We start from the raw sequence: 13,583 nt of genomic DNA, 5'->3' as shown, positions 1-13,583 counted from the left end.
TCACGGGTGAGTTCAAGTCCCACTCAGCTGGCTTTGTTTGTGGCGGGGTCAACTAGTACTGGTTGCCAGTTTCAGCAGTTTTTTGAGCTGATACTTAATCTGCCCTATTTTATTCTCTACCACATCAAAGTTTTACAATATTTTGTAACAGGTGGAATTATTTTTATGAAATCTCATAGCTATAAATTGCAATGTGTTGTAAAATCCATATTGGGCAAGCTTTTAATGGGTCAAACTTATTAATAACAATCAAAATATTTTTAAAACCTCATCTGTTAGACAATAAGATATTTATGAAGTCCGTGTTCAAATATTAATGTTGGGACGAAAAACTTACTCTGATTACAATTTGTTGTTTACCAGTGTTCATTATCTGACCATAAACACTTGTCACAACATGTTAGAGATTTCCAGCTTCTGCTAAAATGTGAGGAATAATGCACGAACAAACACAATTCATAGTCTTTATAGTCTAGATTTGGCAACACAGATGGTTAGTCTCGGTAAACTACTTGCGTCGTCGTTAAAACGAGATTCACACTTAAAACAGTCGGGCGTACCAAAGGTTCGAACAAAGGCAAAAGACTACAAACGTCACTAAACGCAACCCAGCGCCATCTTGAAAATTGAGCTGGGAGGCGTTTCAGTTGAGCCTGACCCGACACGCTACTTTTTTGGATGTGCAAATTGTGAGCTAACGAGGAAATAATCTGAAACGGTGGTATTTTGAAACACGAACATCCATCGATATCATCGCGACTCCGTCCACGTTTGAAAAGAAAGGTAAATTGGCCGTGAAGCAATCGTTGGTTTTAAACTGTTGTGTCATGAAAGCTATTGGCGCTTCGTGGTGTTCAACTAGCTTTAGCAAACGAGCTAATAAAAACGACGTAGTCCGACTAGGTGACCGCTTCAGAATTTACTGGGCTATCTTGTTCATTGTCTACCGTAATGCAATTTACCTACAACCAATCACCCCTTCTTATACTTGTCTTTTTCTTTTTGTTTCTTCTTTTTTTTTTAAATCGTGGGCTTTAACTGCTATGATCTGGGCCTTGCTGGCATGGTTAGCTAAAGGTGCTAAAAGCTGAAGCGGACTTAAAACAAAAGTGATATTAATGTATTAACTCACTAGAGACGCGCAACAAGTAATTTTAAATAAATGTTTGCATCGTTAATCGTAATGTACGTATGATAGAGATGTTTAAGGACTCTTTCTGTTGCTTCGACAAGTGCCGGTTGTCGACGTTGGTCCGACGATTAACGGCATGCGGTAGTAGATTTGACTATTGGAACTTGGTGAAAAATGGCGGTGCCCGCAAGTTTATTTACCACGTTTTCGCTTTTGTGACTCGACATTCTTTAACTTCCGCGTACATAACTGCTACTTAAGTGCTGTAAATGGTTCACCCGTACGCCATTTTAAGCTTCACAAGGCCACGAACATGCTGTTGACGGTTTGGTAACTTCGTAACACGACCAAAGTCAAACAACATTTTTCGTTGATATTGTATTGAGATCATGGACAATAAATATCAGGCTTCCAGAGCGTTTTTTTAAAATAAATAATACCAGGAGCATAGTGGCTCCTTGCATTTTAGAGGTGAAAGTAGAAAATGGAGGGTGCGCTAAACATTCACTCGCCCACTATATTACTGTTAAATGGATTGAAGTGTTTGTCTGCAAGAAAAAAAAAGATTTACAATGAAAGTAATCACATTTACTGGTAGCGCATTTAGATGAAACTTATCTGGAAATTTTGAGAGGCAAAATGGCAACATTTATGAGCTCAGTAAAATTAGTGAACCAAGGAATATTTTTTCGAAAATGTTTGTGAATTAATTTGTTTGTGTACAGGGATGTTCATGAACATTTTTTGCAAAGAACTCTCTGCCTATTTTGTACAGGAAACCACAAGATAAATAAGTTTGCGTAATAGTGGTGGGATTCCAATTAGAATGGCATGTGTACCTAACAAATTACGCGTAAATGGATGGGACGTTATCAGTAAACTGTAATTGAATGTTTTGACCTGCTGTTGTAAATCCAGCCCAAGTATTACTTCACATTAAAATGTGAATCATTTCTCTGTTCATCTCTTACAGGCTAAATTTATTTCTGCATTTGCTGGATATCATTCAGCAACTGTTGACTTTCCAACAAAATGATAACCAGGAGAAGAGGCCATTGCAACACTGCACTGAAGTCCCTGGAGGTTGAAGTGACCAGTGCTGTGAAAACTATTGAAGATGTCCCAAGTCTCTCCGAAGAGTTCCAAGCTGATGACTTCGATAATACAGGAATGGAGTTGGATGACTTCATGGGATTCGAAGACCTAGAATGGACTCTTGAGGGAGAGAAAACCTCGCCAATCTTTGACATTGAGCTTGGTGATCATTACTGCGGCACAAATCAAGATTCTGGTGCTGAAGTGGTCTCCGCCTCCTCTCCAGAGAGTGGGTCATCCGTCCTGAAGATGAGAAATAAGCAACGGCAAGCAAGTCAAGTGATCAACAAAAATGCAATCGCTGCTCGGTTGAATCGTCTCAAAAAGAAAGAGTATGTCAACACCCTTGAAAAGAAAGTGGGCATCATGTCCACGGAAAATAGCTTGCTCAAAACCGAAAACTCTCAGCTGACCAAACGAGTGGAGGAATTGGAAGATGAGACCAGGTACCTGCGAGCTGTGCTGGCCAATCAGAGCATGTTAGCTCAGCTGTTGTCACGGCTGAGCGGTGTGAATGGCATGAAATTATCCTCCTCGCTTTTCCAGGGCGCCGACTCAAACGAGCACGACTACTCCCTGCCACGGAAACGTGTGAAAGTGGAGGAGAAAGAGACATCTGGTGGCGTGTGCCTCCACGTGGACAAGAACCATGTCTCAGTGGAGTTCTGCACTAAGTGTGCAGCCAGTGCGAGCACATCCCTTAAAATGTAGGGTCAAGTACTTAACCTCTGATTTCACGTATTGAGACATGGCTCTGTGTTCTGGCCATCTTGATGGTGGACGAAGACTGTTAACTTGAATGAATTCTACTTAGGACCCGCTGATAGTGCATGCGTTTGATGACATGTTGGCTTGGGTGCTCGTTACCGCTAAACCTTGTTGACAGTTTCTTCTAGGTAATGGTTGCGCTACCGTGAGGGATGAATGGCTCTCTGAACACCTTAACCTGCTTGACGCCATGGTAAGGATCAGAGTGGAGAGGCTTTTTTTCAGTTATGTTTTAAGACTTTCTGGTCAGTCAAAGAATCCTCAATGCATTAGAACACACGATGTTTAAAAAAAAAATGACGGTGAAGGTCCACAAAGAGTAATTGGCTTTCCGAATCCACCAACGTTGAGGAGTATTCAAATTGAATATTTTTCCAATCGAGCTCTTTGTGAACCAGCACCATGATACAAAAGAGTTGTTTAATTTAGAGGCACCTGTTTTTCTTTATTGCTGAAGTGGATTCTGCTGGTGGAGGTTGAAGAGACTGGACACGCCGCTGCCACCGTGGCCGTTTTTTTTTTTTTTTTAAGGTAGTATCGGTAACAATGGTATATGTCATTCTATTTGCTACAACTTTTCCCAAGAGTGTCTATAGAGTTTTTTTGTTTTTTTGGGCGAGCTCATTTCAACTACTCTATCTCACTTGTAATTTCTGTTGCTGTGATAATTGAACTATTACATCCAGAATGATCCGTTTTAGGGGATTACATTGCCATCAGTTGTAATATGTAAATGTGTACATAATTTGAAAATGTGCCCTTTGAGGTAATTTACCTCTGACACAAGATGAACAAATAAATCATATTTTAACTGTTTCACTTGCAAATACTTACATTGTTTTTGTGTGAATTGTTGATATTAATGCATCTCTCTTTTTCTTTCTAAACAGCAAGCTCTCTCCCGATAAAGGTCTTACTTTTCCTCGACATTTGGGTCAAGTCTGGTAAAGGTTGCAAGTATAAGGCATGCGCTGAAAATGGTTCATAGAGAAGATTTCGGAATTTTTCTCAGTTGGATAGTTGAACAGTGTAATGTCCTTCAATATTGACTACCGTACATCCTGTTTTAAGGCGCTTAAATATGGATATGTATAATTTTCATTTATGCGCAGCTAGGCGTGGGCATTTTGAAAGACATCTCATTTGATGAGAAAATTCTCACATGTCCAGTGAAGATATATGCTACTCAGCTGAAATGAAAATATATTTGGGTGAAAAAAAAATCTTCACACAAATTTTCCTATGATTTGTAAACTTGGATGAACGTATAAAATGAAAATAATGACAATGTAAGTCAAAACTGTGTTTGCACAATCGTGCACGCCTTGCCCACTTTGCATGTAGCTGTTTTGGAATTAACCACCCACACACCCACTGCCACCATTTAAAGTGCCGGTTGTAAACCCCCACTGAAGTATAGATGTTCTAGTAGGCTTTTTCTGACTTTTTTGCTCTTTCGCAGAAGCCTGAATGTTTTGTGCTGATGAGAGTTTGGCATTTGGAAGCGTTCATAGCTCCCTCCATGCAGACGAGGACTCCCCATTCCAGCCAAACAAAACGAGCCTTAATACTTAACAATCGGTACAAACACTGTGCTTTACTTTAGTTTTTTTTTTCTCAGTGGTGAACTGTGTTGTCACACCGCTACTGAAACACCAGTTGCTCTTGATGTTATATCATCAGTCAGTAGATGAGATAATAGTGTGAAGCGCTTTGAGCACCTCAGGTAGAAAAGCGCGATACAAGTGACAGCCCATTTGCCAAGTCTTGTCTGGCCGCCCTACTGCACTGCCCACACATGAAGAAGACATGAAATTGTACTTGAAAGACATTTCTGTAGCTCCTTCAAAGTTGGCCCTCCACTTTTCTTATCTCAAATATTGAGGCTTGGCCAATTCTTTATCATGTCAATGGTATGCCACATGAAAATGACTGAACAACCCTCAGATCTCCGTGGCGCCCTGGATGCTTTCCGTGGATCATGGCTTGTGTTGAAACATTGAAATAATTATAAGCCTAATAGAATATGGTGGCAGGTGTTCTTGAATCCAATTTCTCTTGGGTTTGTGTGTGATTGATTAATTCTGAAAATAGCCCCATTTGCAGTTGAGGCAAGTGCATTATTATTTTTTTTTACTTCACTATAATTTCCCCTAATTGAGTTTACCTTAAAAAGGACAGAGTAAAAACAGTTTTTTTCCGATGTTATTTTAAAAAAAACTTAACATGCAAACATTTTTATTCGTGTGCATGGAATTGTAGGTGAGCTAATATGTAGTTCTTAATGGGGCACGGCTCCCCTCGAAGTGTTCTACGGCGATTCAAAGGAGACAAACTTAGCGAACGTAGTTCCTCCACATGACTACAATGTGCAACTGCATTGCTCTTTTGTCACCTGAGTGTGGACAAGAATTCGTTGGTGATGACTTCTTGCGTGCACGTTTCCTGAAAAAAAAATGCTGGTAGGTTTGCGAATATTGGTGACCCTTCGGCACGTGTGTGCGTGCTTCAAAAAGCGCTTTGAGCTTAGGTCGTTCCATTCTTTTAGTTCACCACCAGATGGCACTAGAATCTACACAACGCTTAATGTTGGAAAAACTTAAATATTTTACATGGGCCTGGTTTTATATAATAAAATCTTCGGTTCTGAACATTATTTAGTCTTTGTACTACGTTGACTTTATATTAATGTAGAAACATGTCAAAGGGCAAAAACAGCACATGCAAGAAAAGTTGAGCCTAAATCCCATCTGAAAGTAACATTTGAAGTGTATGCCACAACTATCCATAATAAAGCTTATGGTCGAACACGAGCATTTCAACATAAACATTATGTAAGAGTCCATAAAATACGTAAACACTTCAATAGTGCAACAATACTGATTTGCTGGAGCTGTTGGCAACTTTTGGAAGCGCTTGTACATAATTAACAATGCAAAACTTTGAGACAAAAGACTTAAGTTTGGAATTTTGCAGTTGTCATTCACTTAGTGGTTCTATTGAATAGTTACACAAAGTTTGGCATCAGCTCAATAATTATTTGCCCTTTTGTGGTAGTTCAAGTGTCTCAGGGTTAAGAGTTCCATGGAACTAGACGTTATATACAATGTGACAAAGGGGAGGGGTCAATTCCAGTCTTGGGAGTTGCATTACTCAAGGAATGACCACTGACCAAAGAATAAACGTTGACCGAATTAAAACCCTTCAAATTTAAATGTGTCGCAACAGACTGATCAAAACAAGTCTTTGAGCACCACGCTACATCCACAATCAAGAATTTGAGTCTGCATAGTTGTCAGTATGAGCGCTTTGATTGACGGCGTTCTTCTCCAGCTTCTTCGCCCCAAGTCAGGTAGGAAATCCACCAGCTCACCTGTGACCCTAACATGAAGAAGCACTATAGAAAATGGATAAATAAAACTGACCCTCGATGGTTGTTAACTATTTTATTAGTTGTTAACCCAGGCCTAAATAGCGAATGTTGTTGAGGGACTAGATAGAATTTTTTAAAACAGAGCCCAGAACTAAATGGTGATCAAATTCGGTATGCAGTGATTACGTCCATCTAAATATTTTTGTCAATACATAGGAAAGGGGAGGGGGTATGAAATAAATAAAATTTTATAAAGGGCCATGAAATTAGATATTTTTAGAGGGCTTGATTTCAAGATAATATCCACTTATTGAGCAGAAAAGTGAAGGCAGCAACTGGAAGATGATTGTGGTGAGTAGCAACTCCACGTGAGGAAACCCAGAATCTTTTACCTCCATCGCTGAACTCCATGCATGATCTTATTCTCAGGCAACATTTCTTCATTCTTCATTTAAGATGGACTCATCTCTTAATGTAGTGAGCTTCCAATATTTTTTGGCCAATATAAATTAGTACCACTCACAATCGGCGCAAACAAACAACACAGGATCACACAGATTTGTCAAAGTTATTATTGTAGAATACTTTGATGTATTTTTTTTCTTTCATACAGACAAAAGGTGTAGGATTTAATTCCCAATAAATTATCTTAGATTTCCATACAGTTTGTCTACAGTATACAGGTGTGTTCTTCCTCATATATATAGATATTTATTTGCTTAAATAACAGGCAGGTAACTCTTTAATATATTCAATAGTCTTTGTGTTTGTTTTGTTTTTTTTTGGTCTTTTTTTTTCATTTCAGCACAATTCAGGCTGCATTTTCTGTCTGCAGAACAGCTCTGCATTGTGCAAGAAGGGGGACCATTCCACGCACAAAATGTACAACAGTATGTAAAATGAATCATGTAAAAGCCAAATTTTTTTTTCTCGGGCTGTAAAAACCTACGGCAGATCTAAAAGAGCAGCCTAAACAATGCACACACACCCGATGCATTGCACTTCTGCAGTCTCTAGCTCTGCGCCACCCTCCAGTTGTCCAGCCTCATTTTGTCCAGTCCTTTAGAGGATAATAAAGTACTTTTGTCTCCTGCTTATTTACAGAGTTACCACTACGGCCTCAAGAGACTTGAAAGCACCTCTGCACGCTTCAGGGTCTGTTCACTGGACAGAAAACACAGCCCACAGAATATGCTCAGGAGGATGTGCAATGTATGTTTTCCATCAGTGGGAGCACCGGCGGACAAAATCAGTAATCATAGTAATGTACAAGTGCTTCTGTTGAGTTTTTCCTCTCCTTACAAAAAGCAAAAGGGCTAAAAGGAAAGGAGGGAGGGGCATAAAATAGAGTAACAGGAACATAGTACCTGTAAATTAAAGTTGCTTGTGTGCACTTTCGGGGCGAGCTGTACAATTTTGATGCGGTTGTACAATTTCTAATTTCGGATAAATATATTCTTTTTCACATTCCGCTTTGCCTTCTGTTAATCTATCTCACAACATCATAATGTAACATGGCTGGACAGATGGACAGAAATGGCTGGAACTGGTCCGTCTAATTTACAACACTGTAGATTTGCTCCGTATGTTTGGTGTGCGTTCCTTTTTTTCTTTTTCTTAACTTTAAGAAGCACTGACAGAGCTGTGCTACGAGGCAATGAAATAGACAAGGTTAGACTTGAACAGGCGTGTGCGTGCGCGTGTGTGTTTGTATGTGTGTGCATGAGAGAGAGAGAGAGAGAGAGCAAATGTGGAGAGTTCATAGCACACAGTCGTGACAGTTGTCTAAATGATTTACCTACACATAAAGAGTGACATTAATGATACCAAAATGCATGCTTCAAAACAGACAGAGTAACACAATGCCGCCACCCAGGTGCGAGTGGCGGCCATGATGATGATGAGCATTCAAGAAGACAAGAGTTCTGTACAGTTACGGGTTTTTTCCAGGGAGCCTTGCGCCCCTCCTGAAACAGAACTAGCAGGACACGCGTGTTCCTGCGCTGTTTTTGCATGTGTTAGCATCCCTGTTGCACTGCAGTTCTAATCTGGGTTACACGTGATGACATGTCAGTCAGTTGCATATTATCCGCCCTTGCCTTTTTCTGGTGGTGGATCCGGTCAGGAAGTCGACAGGAGAAAAGTGTAGGGAGGCGGGAGGACAAGGAGGTGGTGGTGATCGGAGGGTGGGAGTTGATTTGCATTGCGTTGCACTCCGAGGCAACATGAAGTCAGCAGTTCACCCACACGTGGGACAACACGGCATACCGGGGGGGGGGGGGGGACACACGCTTGTTTGGAATGTGCTTAATGTTCCACGGAAGGTCACGGAGATGAATGTGGTGGAATGTGATGTCACCGGCTCACATGGTCTTACCATCATGTATGTTGTCAAATATTTGTGTTGCTGTGTTATACTCTTTAGAAAAAAATGAACATTTTCACATTGTTGCCATGATCATAGAGAGGAGCTAAATCGGGCAAATAACACAAATTCCATTACGGCTTTCAAAATAATTTGGAAAGGGTCGGCGAGTGTTGCTAGTGTGTTACAATTGACCCCAGAGTCAAATGACATCCTAAATACAGTACACGTATTTCTGCAAAAGCAAAGTGCTGTTGTCTGTCTGTATAAGTATCATATAAACAAATTTGACTGTACAAGATATTCTGGGTCCCTTTATCAGGCAAGCAACCATATTTGGTAACTTAGACAGGAGTTCACAATGGACTCCAAAAGCCTCATTATGAGGCAGTAAAAATGCGTGATTTCTCGCAGCAGAAGAATAAGGATGACCATGAAATGTTTTAAGAGAAGTAGAATGAAATATAACCATTTTAAAATCAAATATAAAGTATGTACTTCAATAATTGGCTATAAAAAAGAAAAGAAAAATGAGGCCGACGTGGCCTAATGTGGGGACAATTGTAACACGAATTTCTTCCGCTGAATCTGATTTTAGAGCTATTTAACAATAAACTATAAATTATATTTTTAAAAATTGAATAGACTAGTGGTTAAAATGTGTTAAGTTTCCGTCAATATACTGTATGTATTATCATTTGTGTGCTGCATCCAGTTTTGAAGCAAGACAACGTTAATCGTAACAGATATGAAAATATGGATCTTGCCATGCAACCATCACACTGTAAAAATATACAACTTCAATTTTTGGGGGGCTAGAACAGAAATTGAAGTTAAAAATATTAGTAAGCACAACAAAGCAAGATAGTTGTTTGCTCCAAAACAATTTCTTGAGTTGTTTTTACTTTAAGTTTCAGGACTACATGATGGAAAATTTGTTCAGTAAAATCTTATTTGTTGTGAAATGTGGGAAAGCCAATTTTCACAATGGCAAAAGTTAAAATGTTTTTGTTGAATTGCCCAATTTACAATGGCTTTGAATTTTGATTTATTTATTTTTTTTTTGCAATGTGCTCATTAAACTTTGCTGCTAATGATGGAAAATTGTTTTTTTTTTTTTCAAATTATTCGACAATAGTGTTAGGAGCTAAACCAACAATGATTTTTTTTTTTAGCTGTATGAGTCAATCAATCAATCAATCCATCCACCCATGATGGTGTTGACCCCATGACATGTGAGCAAGAGCAGGTTTGAGGTGAGTGTCAGTCTTAAAGGGCCGTAGTCTGTGCATTGTGACCTGATGCCATTTAAAGGGATAATGCTTCACAAGCATTCCAAAAAAAAAAAGAAAAAAAAAAAAGATTAGGGATAGCGAGCCAAAGCAAAGCGGGGGGAAGAGGAACAGCAAGACGAGGACGGAGAGGAAATGAAGAGCCTTCGATCGGATACAGTATCGAGACCGAAGCCATACATCAGTTCATCGTATGCATGGGGCCGCTGTACTATATGGATAGATGTGTACATCCCACACAGACAACATATGTGGACATGGGGCAGCATTCAAGGATTGGCGACTGATGACAAGTTCTGTATTGTCGCTTCCCAATTAGTAATAAAAAAAATAATATCATATATACATATGTACTGTATATATATTTATATAACTCCTTCCTTTACTATTACGCTTAAATGAAGGGTATCTGTTTGAAATGTAAATACTTTTTTTTTTTTTTCTCCAGAAGAGACAAGACAACACACGCAATATTAAAAGAGAGAGGGCGGTGTGAAAAAGAAAAATAACATCATGCTGCAGGGACGAAGGGAAGAACGGAAGCGGTGTGGAAAAGAATGAGCACCATATTATGTTCAGAAATGAAAGCGTCAAGATTGAGCGGATGAGGAAGTTTAAAGCTTCAACAATTACGTGACGAGCAAAACGAGTTGATCGACAAACCAGATCATTGTTGAGCGCGGTGGCTGTGGTGTCATGGCAGGCAAGTAGGCGGGGTCATGGCAACCACACTCAATTAACACCGGTAAGGAATGAAGAGATTCGGCCCCTGCGACCACATGACCCAGCTCTGATGACGCTTTGAAGGACGGCAGACTTCACGGCAGGGACGCCCTCCGTCAGCAGATGGAGGGCGGGCTGAAGAGTGAGTGAGGTCAAGGCGGGGTGGGCGGCGAGTGGATGAGGGGGAGGGAGTGGTAGTTTGATAGCGTCAATGTTCACGTGGAGTCGGCAGCCATTGTCCTCCCCCCTCCTGTGTCACAGGAGAGACCGGATGGAAATGTCATGTGTGCGTCCTCAAGCTCTCTCCTCTGCTCTCGTTTGGACCTCCCCACCCCAGGACTCAGTTCCCCTTCTCCCCGACCCACTCAGTTATAAGGTGGTCTCCACACAGTAGAGGTGGGCTAGGTAAGGAGTTGGGGCTTCCCCCAGCCGGTCCCTGCTCTGATGGCGGTGATGAGGAGGGGTTTGATTGCTTGGGGTTATGGTGTTGATGTTGTGTTTGTTGGCGTGGGCAAGTGATGAAGTGCTGCTGCTGCTGTTGTTATTATTCCGGTTGCACTGGGTGACGGGGAGGCTATACTGGCGGTACGGACGGGTGGGACGGGTGCGGGCCGTGGGCTGGGGCTGAGTGGGAGGGGGCGGCGGCTTGCGAAGGGCCGGGTGCACGTGCTGATATCTGCTGAGTTCTGATTCGTCGTCCACATCAGTGTCATCAATCAGCGGGATGTTGTGGATGAGGTCATTGATGAGGAACTCCGGGTGGGCCATGAAGTTGTGGATGGAGTTGCGGGATTCTGGTTTCTCCCGGCCCTCGTACAGCGAACTACGGAATGCTTTCACCACTCGCATCTGCCGAAAAAAGGGGAAAGGTGTGGAGAAACCACAAGGACAAGAGAAGAACAAGTCAGACACGGAACTGGAACAAAAGTCAAGGGAAACCCACGGAGACCCGACTGGTCTCCTCCAGAAGACAGACAGACAAACACAAACGGACAGACACTCAGGGCCAGGTGGCTTTTCAGTTAACTTTTAATGACAATATAACTCTCCGTATTTTCAAGTTGTGTGTCAGGCTAAACTCGCCTCCAAAAAGTATTAGAACAGCGAGACTGAATATGAGGGAAAGAAACGAAAAGTTCAACTTTTTATGTGCGTGTATTTCTGTCTGCATCCTATAAACAACTCAGAAGATCGCATAATGTGTGACCAAAGGCCATTTATTTAGGTCAGCAAAAATGACTCAGACTGAAGTGAATAACGCTCAACATTAAGTCGCAAACCGTTTTGCAAGAAAAATTTCATGAACACTTGTGCACCATGCCGCTCTGACGACAAAATATTCTTGATGAAAAGGACCTATAATCTGAGGGGCGACTAGAATGCACCTATGACGATGATTTATGTATATAAATAAAGAAACAAGGAATTTGTTTCAAAGCCGTACTCAAAATCAAAGAAGTCCGGTTGATTCATCCTCTGTGGATTATTAGATTCATAATAGTCCGTCCACTTTTTCTCCTGCAGAGAATTTTATCTCGGACCACGCATTTGTAGTGATTTACCGTCCACACACACATTACTTGGATTAAAAATGATTTCACTTTATCTGAAGTACAGCGAGAGTCCACCTGATCTTGTGTGTCGTCAAAAGATGCTTAAAAAAAAAAAAAGGTGTTTTGAAATGAGTTTGCTATTGACAAACACTTATGTCAGTTCTGACACACCAGACAGACTTTGCAGCATTCACAAAAACCACAGAAGCAGCAAACATCTCACATAATACACACCTGACGTGCACACGTGTATGAGTCTGCAAATATGTAGTTGTGTGTGTTTGAGTGTGTGCGACAAAACACTCGCACTGCAGCACACTGATTAGCATGCATGCAAACAGGTGAGGCGAAATGCCAGGCACAGATGGAGAAGAAGCAGTAAAAGTGAGTTAGTTGAAAGTAGAACCAAGAAATCACCAAGTGGCCACACACGCACACACGCGCACACACACGCACACACACACATGCAGCAGCCGTTGTAACGGAACGGAGCAAACAATCCGATTTTTCCATGTGGTGAGCTTGGAGCTCTGGACATCAGCATGCATTGGAAAGTCGTGCACTGTGAATTCGGAGTCAGTCTTTAAGCATCGCTGTACACACGCACACACACACACACACACACATTTGCCAAATGTCCTGCAGTCATGCAGCGGTGAGAAACAAATAGCGAGCGGAGTGGAATCAGGATGATGCTGATGAGAAAGGTTGCTGCGGGACATAAAAATAAAATTCGAGAGTTGCAAAAAAAAAGAAAGGAAGAAAGCAGACATCACAGCAGGTTAGAAGAGCGTGTGATTGGTTAGATTATTTCAAAGAGGAGGTGATTGGTTCAAAGTCAGCCGTGTCACGCGTCCACAGGCAGCCAGGCCATGCTGAATCGGATCATTGTCAATCACAGTCTCGCTCGCGCTCTCTCTTGTCATACAAACACACCAGAATGAGCTCCGTGAGGTGCACTGTGCGGTGTGTGGTGTAGGCGTGCATAAAGGCATTCCGTTGCCATGGCGCTCGGTCCATGCACCCTTCCCTCAAGCCCAAACAGAGGAAAAGCGGAATGAGCTCAAAGAAAAAGCAGAAAATTGACTGCAACAATACAGACAGGCACGAGCGGACAGAGACGTACATAGAGACCGTTTGGCCAAAGGCTTTCTATCAGTTTCAACTTTTGGCAATCAGTAGCTCAATGGGGGGGGGGGGGGGGGGGCGCTCCATGCGGCCAAACTCTGAGAAGTCTCTACACATGCCTCTGTCAGACTGGCAGACAGACAAACTGACAGAC

The 13,583-nt window shown here is 41.5% G+C and overlaps 2 protein-coding genes across 11 annotated transcripts in view; one reads left to right on the top strand and one right to left on the bottom strand.

Annotated features, from left to right (window-relative positions):
* Nucleotides 1-602: 602 nt before the first annotated feature.
* On the top strand, nt 603-3,811 carry crebzf (CREB/ATF bZIP transcription factor). Of its 5 annotated transcripts, XM_088290986.1 has the most exons (5): nt 610-783; nt 2,106-2,673; nt 2,774-2,934; nt 3,114-3,188; nt 3,453-3,811. In XM_088290986.1, the coding sequence occupies exons 2-3, from the start codon at nt 2,165-2,167 to the stop codon at nt 2,820-2,822; spliced, it is 558 nt and encodes a 185-aa protein (XP_088147112.1). In that variant the 5' UTR covers nt 610-783; nt 2,106-2,164; the 3' UTR covers nt 2,823-2,934; nt 3,114-3,188; nt 3,453-3,811. The 5 variants fall into 5 exon arrangements, with proteins under 5 accessions (XP_088147107.1, XP_088147109.1, XP_088147108.1 ...); XM_088290981.1 differs by having other exon boundaries at nt 603-783; nt 2,106-2,934; XM_088290983.1 differs by having other exon boundaries at nt 603-783; nt 2,106-3,029; nt 3,061-3,188.
* Nucleotides 3,812-6,917: 3,106 nt separating this feature from the next.
* Nucleotides 6,918-13,583, bottom strand: part of atp2b3b (ATPase plasma membrane Ca2+ transporting 3b) — a 44,890-nt gene continuing 38,224 nt past the window's right edge. For 3 of the 6 annotated variants that reach the window (XM_088290975.1, XM_088290976.1, XM_088290977.1), the window contains one exon: nt 6,918-11,597. In XM_088290975.1, coding sequence (XP_088147101.1) covers nt 11,118-11,597 — 480 coding nt within the window. In that variant the 3' untranslated portion in view covers nt 6,918-11,117. The remainder of the gene's footprint in view (nt 11,598-13,583) is intronic. The other 3 variants (XM_088290978.1, XM_088290980.1, XM_088290979.1) reach the window with 1 other exon arrangement.

This window comes from Idiotropiscis lumnitzeri, chromosome 3 (assembly GCF_059441095.1).
Source record: "Idiotropiscis lumnitzeri isolate Australia: NSW breed Sydney's pygmy pipehorse chromosome 3, RoL_Ilum_1.0, whole genome shotgun sequence".
Taxonomy (NCBI): domain Eukaryota; kingdom Metazoa; phylum Chordata; class Actinopteri; order Syngnathiformes; family Syngnathidae; genus Idiotropiscis; species Idiotropiscis lumnitzeri.
Note: the sequence above shows the minus strand (reverse complement) of the source record. Positions and strands in the feature narration are given on the sequence as shown.

Excerpts from the sequence above, each read along its gene's own strand:
- crebzf (XM_088290981.1), top strand. The coding sequence starts at position 2,165 with ATGATAACCAGGAGAAGAGGCCATTGCAACACTGCACTGAAGTCCCTG.